This window comes from Acanthisitta chloris, unplaced genomic scaffold (assembly GCF_000695815.1).
Source record: "Acanthisitta chloris isolate BGI_N310 unplaced genomic scaffold, ASM69581v1 scaffold5353, whole genome shotgun sequence".
Taxonomy (NCBI): Eukaryota; Metazoa; Chordata; class Aves; order Passeriformes; family Acanthisittidae; genus Acanthisitta; species Acanthisitta chloris.
Window position 1 is genome coordinate 39,955 of NW_008666447.1, and position 15,092 is coordinate 55,046.

The 15,092-nt window shown below is 36.0% G+C and overlaps 1 protein-coding gene across 1 annotated transcript in view; it reads right to left on the reverse strand.

The window, feature by feature from the left end:
* The window catches only part of KCNT2 (potassium channel, subfamily T, member 2), a gene marked incomplete at both ends in the record, with an annotated part of 81,283 nt that overhangs the window by 36,415 nt on the left and 29,776 nt on the right, over positions 1 to 15,092 (reverse strand). The window contains 4 exons of the mRNA XM_009072108.1: positions 2,186 to 2,249; positions 5,594 to 5,730; positions 7,321 to 7,485; positions 9,532 to 9,712. Coding sequence (XP_009070356.1) covers positions 2,186 to 2,249; positions 5,594 to 5,730; positions 7,321 to 7,485; positions 9,532 to 9,712 — 547 coding nt within the window. The remainder of the gene's footprint in view (positions 1 to 2,185; positions 2,250 to 5,593; positions 5,731 to 7,320; positions 7,486 to 9,531; positions 9,713 to 15,092) is intronic.

Consider the following 15,092-nt stretch of genomic DNA (forward strand, 5'->3'; position numbering starts at 1 on the left):
TCCATGTAGGGTCTACTGTCTGCCCTGTAGGACAGTTCAGTGGAGTTGAAAATTGTCCTTTCTTGGCATCAATTCTGGAGCAGTTATGAGCAGAGATGAACAGCTTACCTGTCAGTGCAGCTGTCTTTAACACTGCACAAACCTATCAAGTGCAACGAAAATCACATGCTCTGCTTGTATGGGATTTCTCACTTCTAACCATTATGCAACTGTCAAGCATATTTTGTGAAGTGAGATGATGTAGCTGATCTATTCTGAACTCATGGCTGATTTAGGCAAGACAGTATGGCTTTTTTGATATTTTTCAGTCTCTTAGAAGTTACTGGTATTTTCCCAGGTATTTTCAAGAACACTTGTTTGTTCTTAGCCTTAAATACCCTAGACCCTCTGTCACTTCGAAACAGTAAGCTCATCTTGCTTGACTGCTCCAGGATTACTTGCTGCCAAATCTGTGGCTTTCACTACTGTATTTTCAGAAGTTTATTGCTGACAAATCATATTCAAAGCTCTTAGCTCAGTAAGTTTCAATGTAGGAGTACAGATTTATTTCCCAGGAAGTTCTGTGATTTTCTACAAGTGATGGGTCCAGCACAGGATTGGTAACTTTGAATAAATATTTTACAGCATGCTGATAGTCCACAAAAAAATGTATGCTTGATAAAATTTGCTTCTGGGGCCTCAGTTTCCTACCAAGGAAATATTCTTTCTTCTTGCTAGCTGCATCTTATGTTGCTTTTATTGTTCTCCCTTTCCTGATAAGCCATATGTGTAGGTATGGAAACAACTGAGTTTTGATGGCAGATTGTAACAAGAGATAGAGAATGTCTTACAAAATGCTACATATATAATGCAAAGCCTCATTTCACGTGTTTTACTGTATCTGTGTTTAGCATTCAGAAAAGTAATTGCTATTTTGTATAACAGCAGCAAAACAGTATTTTTAATTGAGATTGCTTAAAACATAATTACTGCATTAAGAATACTGGTTCAGTCTTGTTAGGCAATTTGTAAGCATCTTTGTGAATACTCAGATTTATTCTGATCTTCCTTTGGTGCTCAAGATTGAACTGAATAGAGGCAAGTGTGTAATAATTTAGTGTACAACTCGTGGTGAAAAATGTAAAGTTATGTTCATAAATCTTTCCTCTGTGGACTTTTTTCCTGGTTGTGCTCACTAGGTAATTTCTTTAGCTGGAAGAGTTCTGGTTCATATTAAAATAGTTTTAACATCCTTTTATCGCAGATACACTGAACAGATGTTTGTATTATAAGTCTTCCTTTGTAGACAGTAACTTACCTGACTGCAAATAACTAGTAGCATGGGTAAAACCATAGAAGCCTATTTTAAATATCTTGATAGTTCTCATTTTTAAAATTGACCAGTATGAAAAATGGTCAAATATTCTCAGATATATTGGTTGTTTGGTATTAGTCACAAATTTATTTATAAAGGTGAATTCAATCTTTATTTTGTTAGTGGTAAACTTTCAATACTTCAGTAGGTCTGAATGAAAATAGCAGTCAGATGATATATATCTCTTCTCTGATTTAATAAATACAACTCTTTGAATTGGATGTCTAGAGCAAACACTGATATTAGGTCAAGTAATTTGAATAGAAACCTTTTGATAGAGTACTATTCTTGGGAGTGATAAATGACCAATTATCAATCTATATCTATGTAAGGTACTACAGTAGTGCTAATATACTAATCTCTCATTGTTCCATAAAAAAAATAAATGAATGGAACTGATAAAAATGTACTTTATTCAGCATAAAACTGGTTTGTGATAGTTATTTTAAAGTCCTGTTAGACTGTATAAATTCCTACTTTTTAAAAAAATGTTCAATGTATAACTAAAACATGCTGTAAAATCCTAACTTCTTTGGTACACAGGTCATGTAATTTAGTTTATAAAAAAAGCAGAAGTAGATACATTATGTGAAATGAGCCATTAGAATCATGTTTCATAAATTTGGGAAACCCTAGCCTTACAGAATCCAATAGAAATATTTTCACTATCTTATCTGAGACAACAAGTTCATCCCACATGCAAAATCACAGTGTGAATCAGCTAATTTAATCTGCTATTCACAGAAGACAGCTCAGGCCCTGAGAGGGAGTAAGGGCAGTGACGGAGTAACAGCATGCACATTCATTCTTAGTTGTTTCACCCAAACTTACAGCTGCTGTCCGGTCCACCTCACAGCGGCTACTCAGGATGAAACAAGCTTCAGCATCATCCATTCTAGGAGAGAGGAGATAAGCCTGTTACATAGAATCATAGAATCGACCTGGTTGGAAGAGACCTCAAAGATCAAGTCCAACCCGACCGTGGTTACTAGACCATGGCACTAAGTGCCACATCCAGTCTCAGCTTGAAAACCTCCAGGGATGGTGAATCCACCACCTCCCTGGGCAGCACATTCCAATGTCTGAGCACTCTCTCTGTAAAAAAATCTCTTCCTAATATCCAACCTAACCCTCCCCTGGCAGAGTCTGTGCCCTCTTGTCCTGCTGCTGGTTGCCTGGGAGAAGAGACCAACCCCCACCTGACTCCAACCTCCTGTCAGGGAGTTGTAGAGGGTGATAAGGTCTCCCCTGAGCCTCCTCTCCTCCAGGATAAACAATCCTCTAAAGCCTCTCCTCATAGCACTTGTGCTCAAGTCCCTTAACCAGCAAAGTACTTACATGGGCTTGTGTTTCACAATTCATAGTCTTGTGTATAGAAACAAAGTGCAGAGAAAGTTTAGTCTCCCTGTTCTCATGCATTCTCTGCACGTCAGCAGCACCATCTCACCGTGTGCTAGTTCTCCTTGCCTGAGTTCTAGGAAAATTTCTTTCTTTGGTGTCAGTACCTGTGCCAAAGTACCAAAAGCAGAGTGGCCTCAAACACACTTAATTTGCAAAATTATTTATCTGCTGTGAGTATAAAAGGTGCATAAAATAGCACCAGCCTGCCTAGTGTGTAAGGGTATGATATGCACAAGTTACTATTGATAAGAATGAATGAGATGGGGCAGATAACTTCATGTAGACTTGTCTTGCCTAGTGAAAGCAGAAAGTTGGGTAGATGTACAAGAGTAATGTGTTTGGGAAAAATAATAAGCAATTCCATGTATGTATACATTAAATGAACTATTTTCAGTTCATGGTGCCTTTGATTAGGAAAAAATCACGGGACTTGTATGAGCAGTTTCAACTAAGCATGAGAGCAGTACTGGGAAGATAGGATTTTACCAAAGTTGTAGGAAAGAAAATTCAGTGAAATTAGATGAGATTTTGATGAGAGCTGATGAGGTAACTGGGATGACCATATATAGATGCTTTCATAAGGAAATAAAACTTTATGTGAACATATTTCCTGTTTTCCACAATGTTTTTTCTGTAAACTCTTGAATTACTTCAGTCACACGTGACAAGGATGATAACCTGAGATTAACAACTATGAATGTCATGAATTTAGACATCAGAAACATTAATGACATCTGTGTTTAAAGCATTTATTAGATCCCAGAATACGAGAGAAGTGTTATTAATATCCTAACAAATTAAAAGGATTTGCCAATTACACCATTTTTATGTGCCAGAAAACTGACTCTGAGACAAGAAAACCCAACAGTTCCATTGCTTAGAGATGGCAGAAAATAAAGGAACTTAATATATAAAGGAGACATTTGTGAATGGAAGTATAAGCTAAAGAAAAAGAGTGGTTCACTGAAGAATGTGGAAGGAACGAAAAAAGTATTTGAGGTCCAGACAGAATATGGGAGAAAGCCGTAGGGGAAAAAAATCAAGCATGGTAGTGTTATTCACTGTCAAGTGCTAGTTTGCATGGAGAATGAGAGCTGTTTTAATCAGTTACTGTGTTGTTTCAAAGGCCAAAGCAGCAAAGTTTCCAGACATGCTGATGAACAATGTGGTACATCATGGCAGAATTAATTCAATTTCTTCGTTAAAGTTGGGCACGTGAACTGTTCAGACAACACCAAGAATTTGCAAGGTGAGGCTTTCAAAGGTAGGAAGAAAGAATGAGTATCATATTTGTAAAGTCAAATTGTGTACTAGGGCATATAAAGAAAACTACAGTCTTTCATTAACTGATTCTTCCCTGCTTAGCAGTCATTCAACTTTTGGTATTCCTTTACTTTTTGGTGTGACCTTTATCATGTTATTTTGACATTGGATCTTACACATAACATGTATAAATATACATAAATTTTGATAATCAGACACTTGATAACTTTGTTGTGCTTGGTAACCATTACTTTATTTATTAGAAGTTTACCATGTGCCTTCTTATCTTCTCAGTAGATTATGTTCTCCTTAAAAAGAAATGCTCAGGTACTGGGTTATATTTCATATTAAATTCCCACTATGCTCCTTCCCTCAGGAGAGGCTGAGAATTATTCAGTGACAGGTACATTAAATTACATGTTCTGCAGGAAAAAGCACATTTCCACAGCTGACTACCTCCAGGTTATTATAAGTGAAATTCAAGATTATATTTAGGGAACAGCCTAATTTTCTTCTCCTAACAAGTAGAACAAATCTCAGCCAAAGCCATGCATGCATGAATTCCTTCTCAAAATAAGCAGGAAAGCAAAAAAAAAAAAAAAGGGGGAATCTCTCTAAAAGAAAATTATTAATCTTGAAAAAAGTTTTATTGTCAAATTTTAGACAGATATAGAAGTAATAGAAGTAGTTGCTTTTTCAGTGGCAGAAGTCTGAGAACATAACACTGCTCATGAGGCTTCTCACAGATGAGATTCTTGGAAATAAATCCCCTTGGGTAAAGAAGGCTGAGCGACACAGTCAGACATACATTGCTTAAATTTAGATATCTACATTATAGAGCAAGGCAGAAAGCTTAAATCAGTCATTTGCTAAGAATCACCTTTCTCTTTGGAGAGGTTAAAGAGATGATCCTCCTATGTGAATTCCATCACACACTCAACTGACTGAGCAATGGGGGAGCAGTGTGAGGAACTGTGTTTGACTGATGTGTTTTCAGAAATGTCATGTTCATGTCATGTTCCCTATTAACTTGCAGAGAGCAGTTTTTAGAAGTGGTGGAATCTGTGGTAAGAGGAAGGCCCTGAAAGAAGAGTATATGGGGGTATAGTAAAATAGTTGCTTAATATTACCAGGCTAAACTTACAAAAAACCCAAAACTGTGCAATGGGTTCACAGGGTGATAAGTATTTTTGTTTCCTTTTTTCCCCTTCAGTTGGGCAGGAGAACTATCATCACCTTTACCATATTTTCTAAAGGAATAGAAACATATTCTATCATTACTGTCAGTTTTGGAATTTTCTGTTCTGCTTTTTCGGAAGGAATCACTGGAATTCTGTTTCAATTCCTTTAAACAACGAGACAGAAAAGCCTGAAAAAAATTTGGTCAAATCAAAGTGCTTACAAATACTTGTTCTTTGAAAAATTTCATACATTAAGAAAACCAAACTGTATCAAAGAGCTTGGCTTTCCAAATACATGTTTTCCTGCTAGCACAGCTTTTGCTGTTTGTTAAACTTGTTTATCAAACAATATGAGTGAAACAAAAGTAAAAAACAATGGTCACTATTTGCCTACTTTGCTCTCAACAGGTCTTGATCCTTCAGTGCTGAGCCTTGCAGGTAGATAACTCTTTGGGACCACATTGGAATTTGTAACACCCTTCGGACCTGAGCATCCATCTCGGTAGGACACAAAATAACAACATAATAGTCCTGTAAAAAAAAATAAAAGTGGAAGGGTGGGAAATAGTCATGTTATTGCCTTATGTTACCACTTATTGTTGATGGAGAATGACTCATCAGTAACTTGGAACGTCAAAAACATCTCTGATGGACTCTGATAGTCAGGAGTTGGCTTGTCCAAAATTTTTTCCTCTACATTAATGGGCAAATCAAAACTCTATTTCTTGTGCTACAGATAGACCTTGTTAGGAAAAGTTAGGTTGGTCTGAAGCATACACAGATGAAAAGTAGAGATAAATGGAACATGAGAAGAGAGACCGAAAGCTTAGGACAGGCCGATCAGTCTTAGGACACAGATTTTTGCAGAAATCTCAGTGCATTTAATGCAGTATCTGTATCCTTCAGCTTCCCAGTTCATAGAATCATTACAGTTGGAAAAGACCTTTGAGATCATTAAGTCCAATGCAATTTCAGCTGTAAAGGGAATGTATATAAGTTCTTTTAGGCCTCATGAGTAGTACTAGGGCTTTACTTCTTTATCTCTGGTGTCTCACAGAAGCTGACTCATTCTTCAGGTTAGTTAACTAACTTTTGGATTTCAATTTGTGTTTGCAGCTATAAAGAACTGAATTGGTTTGTACATTTGCTTATGCCTCTCACTAGCTAATTGTTTTGGGGAACATTTTGAATTTGACAAATTGCTGCTTAGCAATTTGAGGATTGGGTTTGTGTGATTTTTGTACTAGTTAATGAGGCATGGTACCACAGGTAGCATAGTAAAAGGCAGAGAAGATTTAGTAAAAGAAATGGTCTGTAGCAAAGCTAATGACAATAAATCCAGATTGCCATCTCAGGTAAATGAGCTTTTAGATGCTCCAAACAAGTCATATGACATATTTGCATTACCTAGGGAATGTGTGTGCACTAGGAAAATCGCTTCTGTGTAATCTTTCAAGGCCTTTGTCCATTAATGTACGTATTTTTATTTCTCAGTTTCCACAATCTCAAAAGGATCTAATCTTCGAAATCCTGTACAATGTAACCTAGGATGACTCTGCTTGAGCAGGGTGGTTGAACCAGACTGTCCACTGTGGTTCCTCCCAGTCTTACCCATTCTGTGACTTCTAACACTGGCAAAAACACAAAGCAAAATGTGAAAACCAAAATATGATTTGACTTCTGAGGATTTCTGGATCCAGTCAAAAACAATGGGAAAAAATAATTTGAGTAGCTTTCATTTCTTTTCTATTCTGGGGTAGAATCTAAGGAATTTGCATGGAAATATCTGTTTCTAAAAGGACTGGCATAATTCAACATGACAGTAATTCTACCTGTTTAGTCTATTTACCTCAATTTAAAACATCTCCATACTGTATCTAAGCTTCTTATTGCAATTATAGTTTTCCAATACAGCTAGCTATTCCCAAACTCAGTTTTACAAATAAAAGACCTCATTAGAGCCTTTCTAAAACAAAAAACAAATAAATCAGTGTTTTGAATTTCTTTTTTTTTGTTTTGGTTGGTTGGGTTTGGTTTGGTTTGGTTTGTTTATTTGGGGGTTTGGGGGTGGGTTTGTTTAGGGGATTTTGAAATAATTTTTTTTCTTTTTACTCTCAGTACCTGCAATCTGGGGTGAGCATAGAATTCATTCAAGAAATCCATAAGTAAGTCAATCTTCAGAGAGCTTACACACAGCACAACATGTTTTTCTGTCTGAGCTCTGTATCGACTGTAGTTTCCACCGGACTTTTGTCTCTCCATCCATAAATATGCCAGTTGTTCAAACTGCAGGAGATGCCAATTGTCAGTGAAATATAGACAAGTAGGTGCACAGTACAATTGTGTAATGACTTGACAATGTTGCATCGTTCATCATTGAAGAACATGGCAGTAGTGCCAGAATCTACCACACACAAATAGCGGTGGAAAAAATATCAGGAGATTACATTAAATCTCAAGATTTTACAAAAGAATGAAGGCTGGTCCTTTGTCCTTTATGTATTTTATACCTCTGAGCTCTCTTTTGCTAGGGCCATGTGACATAAATTCTTCCCTCATATGAAAGGTTAAATTTTCACACATACTGTGAGTAAACTTGGATAGAAGCACCATTTCTCCTAGTCTGGGCAGTAACTCTTCCTAGAGATTTTATCATGTTCTGAAGGTGACCTTCTGTATACTCTCTTATCTGTCTTATAAATTTAGGTACAACTTAAATACACAGCAGCTGTTAATACATCAAATTTGCCTTTGCCAGCTGAGCAGTATATGCAGGGTAACAGTAAACATTAGTCTACTAGTCTGAATCATTTAGACTAAAGGGAATACTGTAGCAATCTGTAATAAAACATGCAAACACTATTTCAAAGTTTCTTGTAAGTAAAACCCATTTGATACTGAGATCATTTTAACTTTGTGTGATAGCTGCTGATGGAGGGGCTGAACCATGAATAATAACTGATCTTATATCATAGCAGGACAAAAGCTCAGGAGAGAATGCCTCCCACATTCTGTGTATGGAAAGCTATATGAAGCCCCATTATCATTACAAAGGTATAAAATAAAGTGGCTAATAATAGGTAAATTTATGTGAAAGACCAGTAGATTCTAGGTTATTTGCTGCTAATGCAGAACTCTTATGCCTGAAGAGTTATTTGCTGCTAATGCAGAAGTCTTATGCCTGAAGTATGATCACAATTACTTGAGAGATGAAATTTGTATATCCTAGGAAATTCCACTTTTCTTGAACAGAGCACATTTGAGTTTTCAACTGAATATATATTTTTCTATTTTTTTCTCTGAGTGTGAATATAATTGTGTTAGTGCATGTGTATACTGACATTAAATGTTTAGATGTAATTAGAGTGTTCAAATAACTTCAAGAACATTAATGCTGAAAGTCTGAGTTTTCAACCTCCTGGTGTTGCTGTGGTGTGTGCTCATAGTGAAGCTTAGTTCACTGTCAAAGAAGCAGTCTGGAAACTGTAGCTGTGTGAGAAGCTTTGGAGCTTCTTGGTCTAGCAGGTCTACTATAAGCTTTGATAAGTATGCACAATGTCTCCCTACATCCCCTTTTTCTGGCACAAGGTCTGGGTGATCACCAAGTGTGGAACAGTGAATATCTTGGCAGGACTTCCCATGTAACCTCAGGGTTTCTGTCATCTAGACTCACCTAATGAGCTGCAAAATGCTTGGTATGAATTTAATAAAGCTGATTGACTCCTTGAAATACTTGGATGTTCATAAATCAGCCTTTTCCTGTTGAAACTGTTAGAAGTCCTAAACTTAAGTAGGCATGAAAAATTCCTAACTGCACCGTTGACTCTGTGTGCGTGTGTACCACACACAGATGTGAACCCAATTTGCTTGAGTTGCAGATTTAATGAGATTTTTTTCAAGTTAGCACTGAGCTGTAAGAGTAAGAGAGGAAGTGGAGACAACCCAGATTAGAAACAGGGAGAGCCTGCAGAGGAAATGCTGTACTCATAAAGAAAGTGCTGGCTACTGTTGTGGTTTTTTAAAATTGCTCCATTAATAACAAACCTGTATCTCAGGACAAAGGAAGGGCTCTGTGGTACATGACAGGAGCAGACAGCTTTCATCAGCACTTGAAAACTGTTATTAGTTCTGTTTTTTAGTATAAATTTAGAGTACAGGAGAACAGACAGGAGAAAACTAAAAAAAAAAAACCCCTCCATAGAATAGGAAGTAGAGAAGACAGTTATTTTTTCTCACATTTTATATGCAATAATAATAGTAACAGTTAATTATTTCAGTTATTATTCTTTTGTCTTAAAAACAATTCTACAAAGAATTAAAATCCACATTTACCTGTATGGGCAGCACCACAAGAGCAACACAGATCATTATGACAACAAGCAGCTTTGAAGGCCATATCTTGGGTGTAACATCCCCAAAGCCCACAGTGGAAAATGTCACTATGCAGAAATAAAGGGAGTCAAAGAGAGTCAACCTGTTTCCTGCTCGTTCCAGATGCTGAATTCCACAAATACTATGTAGAAAAGAATGAATAAAGACATGAAAAATAAAAACTGTTCAAGGTTGATGATTATATGTGCAGAGAACTATTTTCAGAATTCATAAATTGCTTAGCATAGACATTTTTTCAAAGAAGAGTAAAACTCAGTATCAAACCAGAAGTGTGTTATTGGTATAATTTTCAAATGTCATTTGTAATAAAAGAAACTCTTTTTTTTATTATTATTCCAATACAATAGGTACAACTGTTGCTAGGCTTTGCCTAGTGGCTGTTAGGAAGGAGAGGTGGTATATAGAAGATCATGGATTGATGCAATTCCTTCCTAAAGCAGAATGAAACAGATGGTATATAGCTGCCACCATTCAAAATTTTTATAGACATCTTTCAGCTTTTTCAAGGAGAGTTTGCTGGTATGGCCAAGAAAATGTGCATACTGCTTTCTTTAAATCTGTCCCTCTTTATGTTGGTCTCTATCCCTCTCTGTGGCAAGAGTTACTAGCATGAAGTAGTTATGGCAGTACATGTGGCATACTAAAAGGATACTGTTGGTGCAAATGGATACTGGCTGTCTAGAGTAAACTGAATGTGACAATTGCAGGCTACTGAATTGTCAGAGAAGTGTCCAGGGTCAGCCCTCAGGTAGAAAGTGGAAGACACCAACTGCTAAGAAGATTCTGCTCACTAAAAGTACAGAATAGAAATATGGGGCTTGGTTGTCTTTAATAACAGAACAAGTGAAGTTCAGCCCTTCCAGTCATGCATTCCTGAGAACAAGTTAGCTGCCAATTGTTTCTCTTGTAATCAACATTTTGTGCTTTTGGTTTTAAGAAGCAGTAGCAGAATCTGTCCACAGGTCATACTGCTATTTCATATGCTGCAGGCATTAAAAATATTTCACTTTGTAAAAATATACCATGATAAAGAGCTTCTCAAGCTTTAAATGTGATCTTCTCTGATACATTGGAATTGCTTAATTCAGTTCAGGCTTTTAAATTATATTCACCTATATAATGAAAATCAATGTGTGAACCACCCTGAATATCGTTTTTTCCCCTTGGAGTTATCAGAATGATTTCTTCTCAGAGAATTAGATAAACAATTGAAATATTATATCATATTCCTTAGTAATTATTCTAGAACATACTAAAGATTATTTCTTCATATATGGAAACCAGATGGTAACAGTCATTCATTAATATCTGCCACGGTAAGATCTTTGCATCACCAGGGAGACCCTGTGTTTATAACAGTGTTAGCAGTTGTTCTTCTGTTCTCTGTTCTGTTCTCCAAAAATAATTTAGCTGTGGGCACTGGCATTTCCAGAACATATGGATCAAATTCCCAGTTTCCTTTTCACAGTTCTAGCATTTGTAGTTTTCACACATCTCAAAATGTTCTAAAAAGGGTGGGGTTTTTTTTCCTTGTTGTTTGCCTGTTTCATACTTCAGTCAGAACTGATATTTATATTCCTATCCAATTCGTCCCACATTTTTTCACTGGAGTTGTAATCTAGATCTTCCATAATTTCACTGCGTTCACAGTTCTTCTTTTTTTACAAAGGATAATTATATTCTTGTCCCTGAAAATACTAACAGAAGGACTGTAAGGAATTATGCTAATGAAGCTTTTGGTCTCAGACAAGGAAGTTTTTCAGCTAAAGCCTTTTCCACTGTTAATTTGAAATAATGAATTATACTGTAGAGGGATTGAAGTATGAAAAAAAGAAGTTATTTTAATATCAGTATTCACATAAGTTACATGTCATTTTAACAGCAAAATGGTGATGGATTTTTAATTCTTTATTATTATTCCTGATCACCTTGATGCATTTTTTTTAGTTGCCTTTTGTGGGTATATCCCTAAAACACATAACCTTGACTTCAGGAATTAAGGTCATAAGGGCCTGGAAAGCAGCAATTACACTAAGCCAGTGTTCTAGCTCCCACATAACAAGCTATGATACCACTTCAATAAGTGTATTAAATATCTGCAGTTGAGGTTGTATTGAAGCATAATGCATGATCCTATTGTCGGTAGAAACATATTTTCCCTGATGCTGATGCCTGTGAAATTCCCTCATGTTTGTATATGCAGAAGGGTCAGTTGTACCCTTCATATCTGACAGGATGGAATAAATTGTAAAAAAACTAATTAGAATCCCTGAGCTGGGGTTTTTTTACCTTTTCAAGGAATCAGAATTGGTTCTTTATTCATTGTTTTTTTCGTAACAGCTTAATACATTTTTTGACATCTTGCTGTTAGGAAAACTCAGGTCTTAATGGCTTAGATATTTCCTTTATAATAATAATTATTCATGAGCTTTCCATAGCCAGCCCACCCAATCATACTCTAGCCTAACTGAAACAAGGCAAATTATCACAAATCATTTCAGCCTTTTCTAAGTGAACAGTAGAATTCCCATTGAATTTAGTTAGATCAAGATTTCCCTTTTTCAGCTCTACTCCTCATAGTCCTGACAGTCCTATTCCTTGAAGCCATCAAAATAATGTGCCTATCCAAAATGCTGAGGATTCAAGTGGTTTCTCATTGAACTTAGTGGGCATGAGCCAGTGCTTCACACATTTACTTAAGAATATTAAAGTAAATAACACGAGTCCTATTTCTTCCTTGCTGAAGAAGAAATTCAGCTCTTCCAACAACTTGCTGATCAAATTAATTTCTTTTCTCAAAATTATTTGCACCTCATTTGCAGTTCTACCAAAAAGTACCTGAAGCCCTAACTGCAAAAACAAGGGAATGTTAAATCCAAAATTAGGTTATCAAGTCTTACTTTTACTGGATGTTTTGCTGCTCTGCCATTTGTCTTTATTAGAACCAGAGATGATCACAAAAACTGCAGAAAAACCTGATTTTCAAGAGACAACTTTATGGGAGTCTAATTAACAAATAAAATATTACCTCTGTTAGTGCTGCCCCAAGAATATTATACTTTTATCTCTCCACAAATTCCCCTAAAGACATGTTACTCAGTGTTTTTATAGCATGTTCCCATCTGTTTGGGCTACCTGATTATACTGACTAGAGAGTGCAGTGGAATGTTAGTGGCTGTCCATGAAGCCAAGTCCACACAGATCATTCCGTTCCCCACAACTTATTAACATCTTTTAATATAACCTAATTTTTAGGTTATATGAATAGTAATATCAACTTTTTTATGTAAATTTAAGCATTAAGCATTACTTTCAGCTTAAATACTGCATGTAACAATACATATGTTCTTGTCTGCTTTCTTATGTTTCCTGACATCCTGAAATGTGCAGTAATTTGGGCTTCTCCTTTTGGTTGTTTTGATATTTTTAGTGGTATTTTTATGTCCTCCTTCTTGTTTGCTTCCTCTTCTTCTTTCATCTTCTAAAGTAATAATAACTTAATTGGTCATCCCTGGAAAAACATAATGATTTCAAGCAGGAAAGGAATGTTCAGTAAAGCAAATCTGTGCACTAACTTGTTTTTGTGGAGAAAAAAAACCCACTGTGATAATCAGTACACAGAATGTCCCTAATTAAAACATAAGGCCCCATTCAGCACCTTCTATGTCAATTTTAGGTTTTCTGTAAATTCAGGAAGGCTATCTTTTCACAGTGGATCTAAGGGAGGCACTTAGAACAAAATTGTCTCAAGGGAGAGGACATTTAGCATTACTAAAGAAACCCCCAGAGAAAGCCAAACCAAAGGTCTGCAAAAGTAGTATCAGAAACTGTATTACAAACTTAGAGAGAACAGAAGTGTGATTTGAAACACTCTGCTACCACTGCATTTGAAAAATGAAATGTAAAGATAGTAACATTTCATCTCTGAAGATTTAGTAATGTTTAGTTTAGGTATTATTTGAACTTTTGAGAGGTCAATCTCTGTTTTACTGGAAGCTTTTTTTCTAGTTCCAGGAATCTTTGTTTGCTTGAGTATTTTATGTGCCAAAACTAACAACTGTTAGTAAATAACCTTTTTCCACATCCAGTACAGAAATAAATACTGTAGAGTAAAATAACCCCTGAGATTGTCAGATTTTTGTCATGCTGCAGAAACATGTCATAGAAATGGACGTACAAGAACCATTGGGACAGTAACTGGCAAATACTGGACATTAACTACCCTTACAATCATTTATAATCTATTTGATATCTGTGTATATTTTCATATGTCTGTGTTGTGAAATATGTCTGATTTCTACATTTTTATTTTTATAGAAAGTCACTGTTTACAAATGCAACCTCTTGAGGTCTAAAGTAATGCACCAGAGGCTGAGCCAAAAGTCAGAACTGCTTATGTGTGCTCAGGATTTGGTAGAAACTAACAGCATTGTTTCTTTTGGACTTGTAACTTTGACCTTCAACTTGTATAATTACTTTGCCATGTTTTAAGTAGCTACCTGCAGGGACTAGCTAATGATTATGTTGGAATCAACGCAGGTTGATTTTATCAGGTTCAGTATGATTTTGTGGTAAGGGCTCTGTGCTTGTGTATTACAGACGTTACACCTGAAATAACTCAGCAATTCTTCTTAAGGAAGTGTCCCCAGTAGTTTCTGACACCCAAACCTCTTTAAAATTTCCTCATATCCTACCACAGAATGGTAAATTCTGATTATTTGATTGTTCTGTACTGCTAATTGCTGTTTATATTATTTTAAAATTTTCTGATGCTACTACCATAGTTGTTTCTTTCTTTATGAGAAAAATTGGAATGAACTATCAGACAGCAAAATTGTTGATAGACCAAAAACTGTAGCAAATATCTATGGGTATAATCCAAATACAGTGAAATACTGCAGAAAAGGACCATGTCAACTTTACAGGAAATACATGGGCAGGCATTTCAAATATATTATACCACTACAGTGGCTATAACTATCTCCTTAAGGAAATGAAAATTTGGAAGAGTTCACCCTTGATGTTTAAAGAAACTTCCTCGGTAAAATGTAGCCATACAATTGTTAAACATTTAATTTATACTTCACAAACTCTGGGTTGAATACTGATATAACAGGACTGGCATTAAAGTAGCATTTTTTTCATTCCATGCATATGGCAATACTGTCTGTTGACTTCTGAATGACAGAATCTGGTACAATATATCACGTAAAATATATCAAACTTCAGCATTAAAACAAGAAGTTCCGATTTGCACCTTTCATTCTATATTGAGGGCTTTAAAGCTGTGGGAATAACTGAATTCCATGACAAGGAAATTATTAACTGTGTACAAAACAGTGAAAGATATGAGGGAGAGCTGATGGTTGGAAAGAAGAGGAAGGTTGTTACGCTGTCTTTAAAGTAAGTTAGTAGGGAAATACACTTGATATTCTTAGTTGGCAACAACAGATCCTATAAATGCAGTAGATCAAGCTGAAATGTATTCACTGACTGGAAAA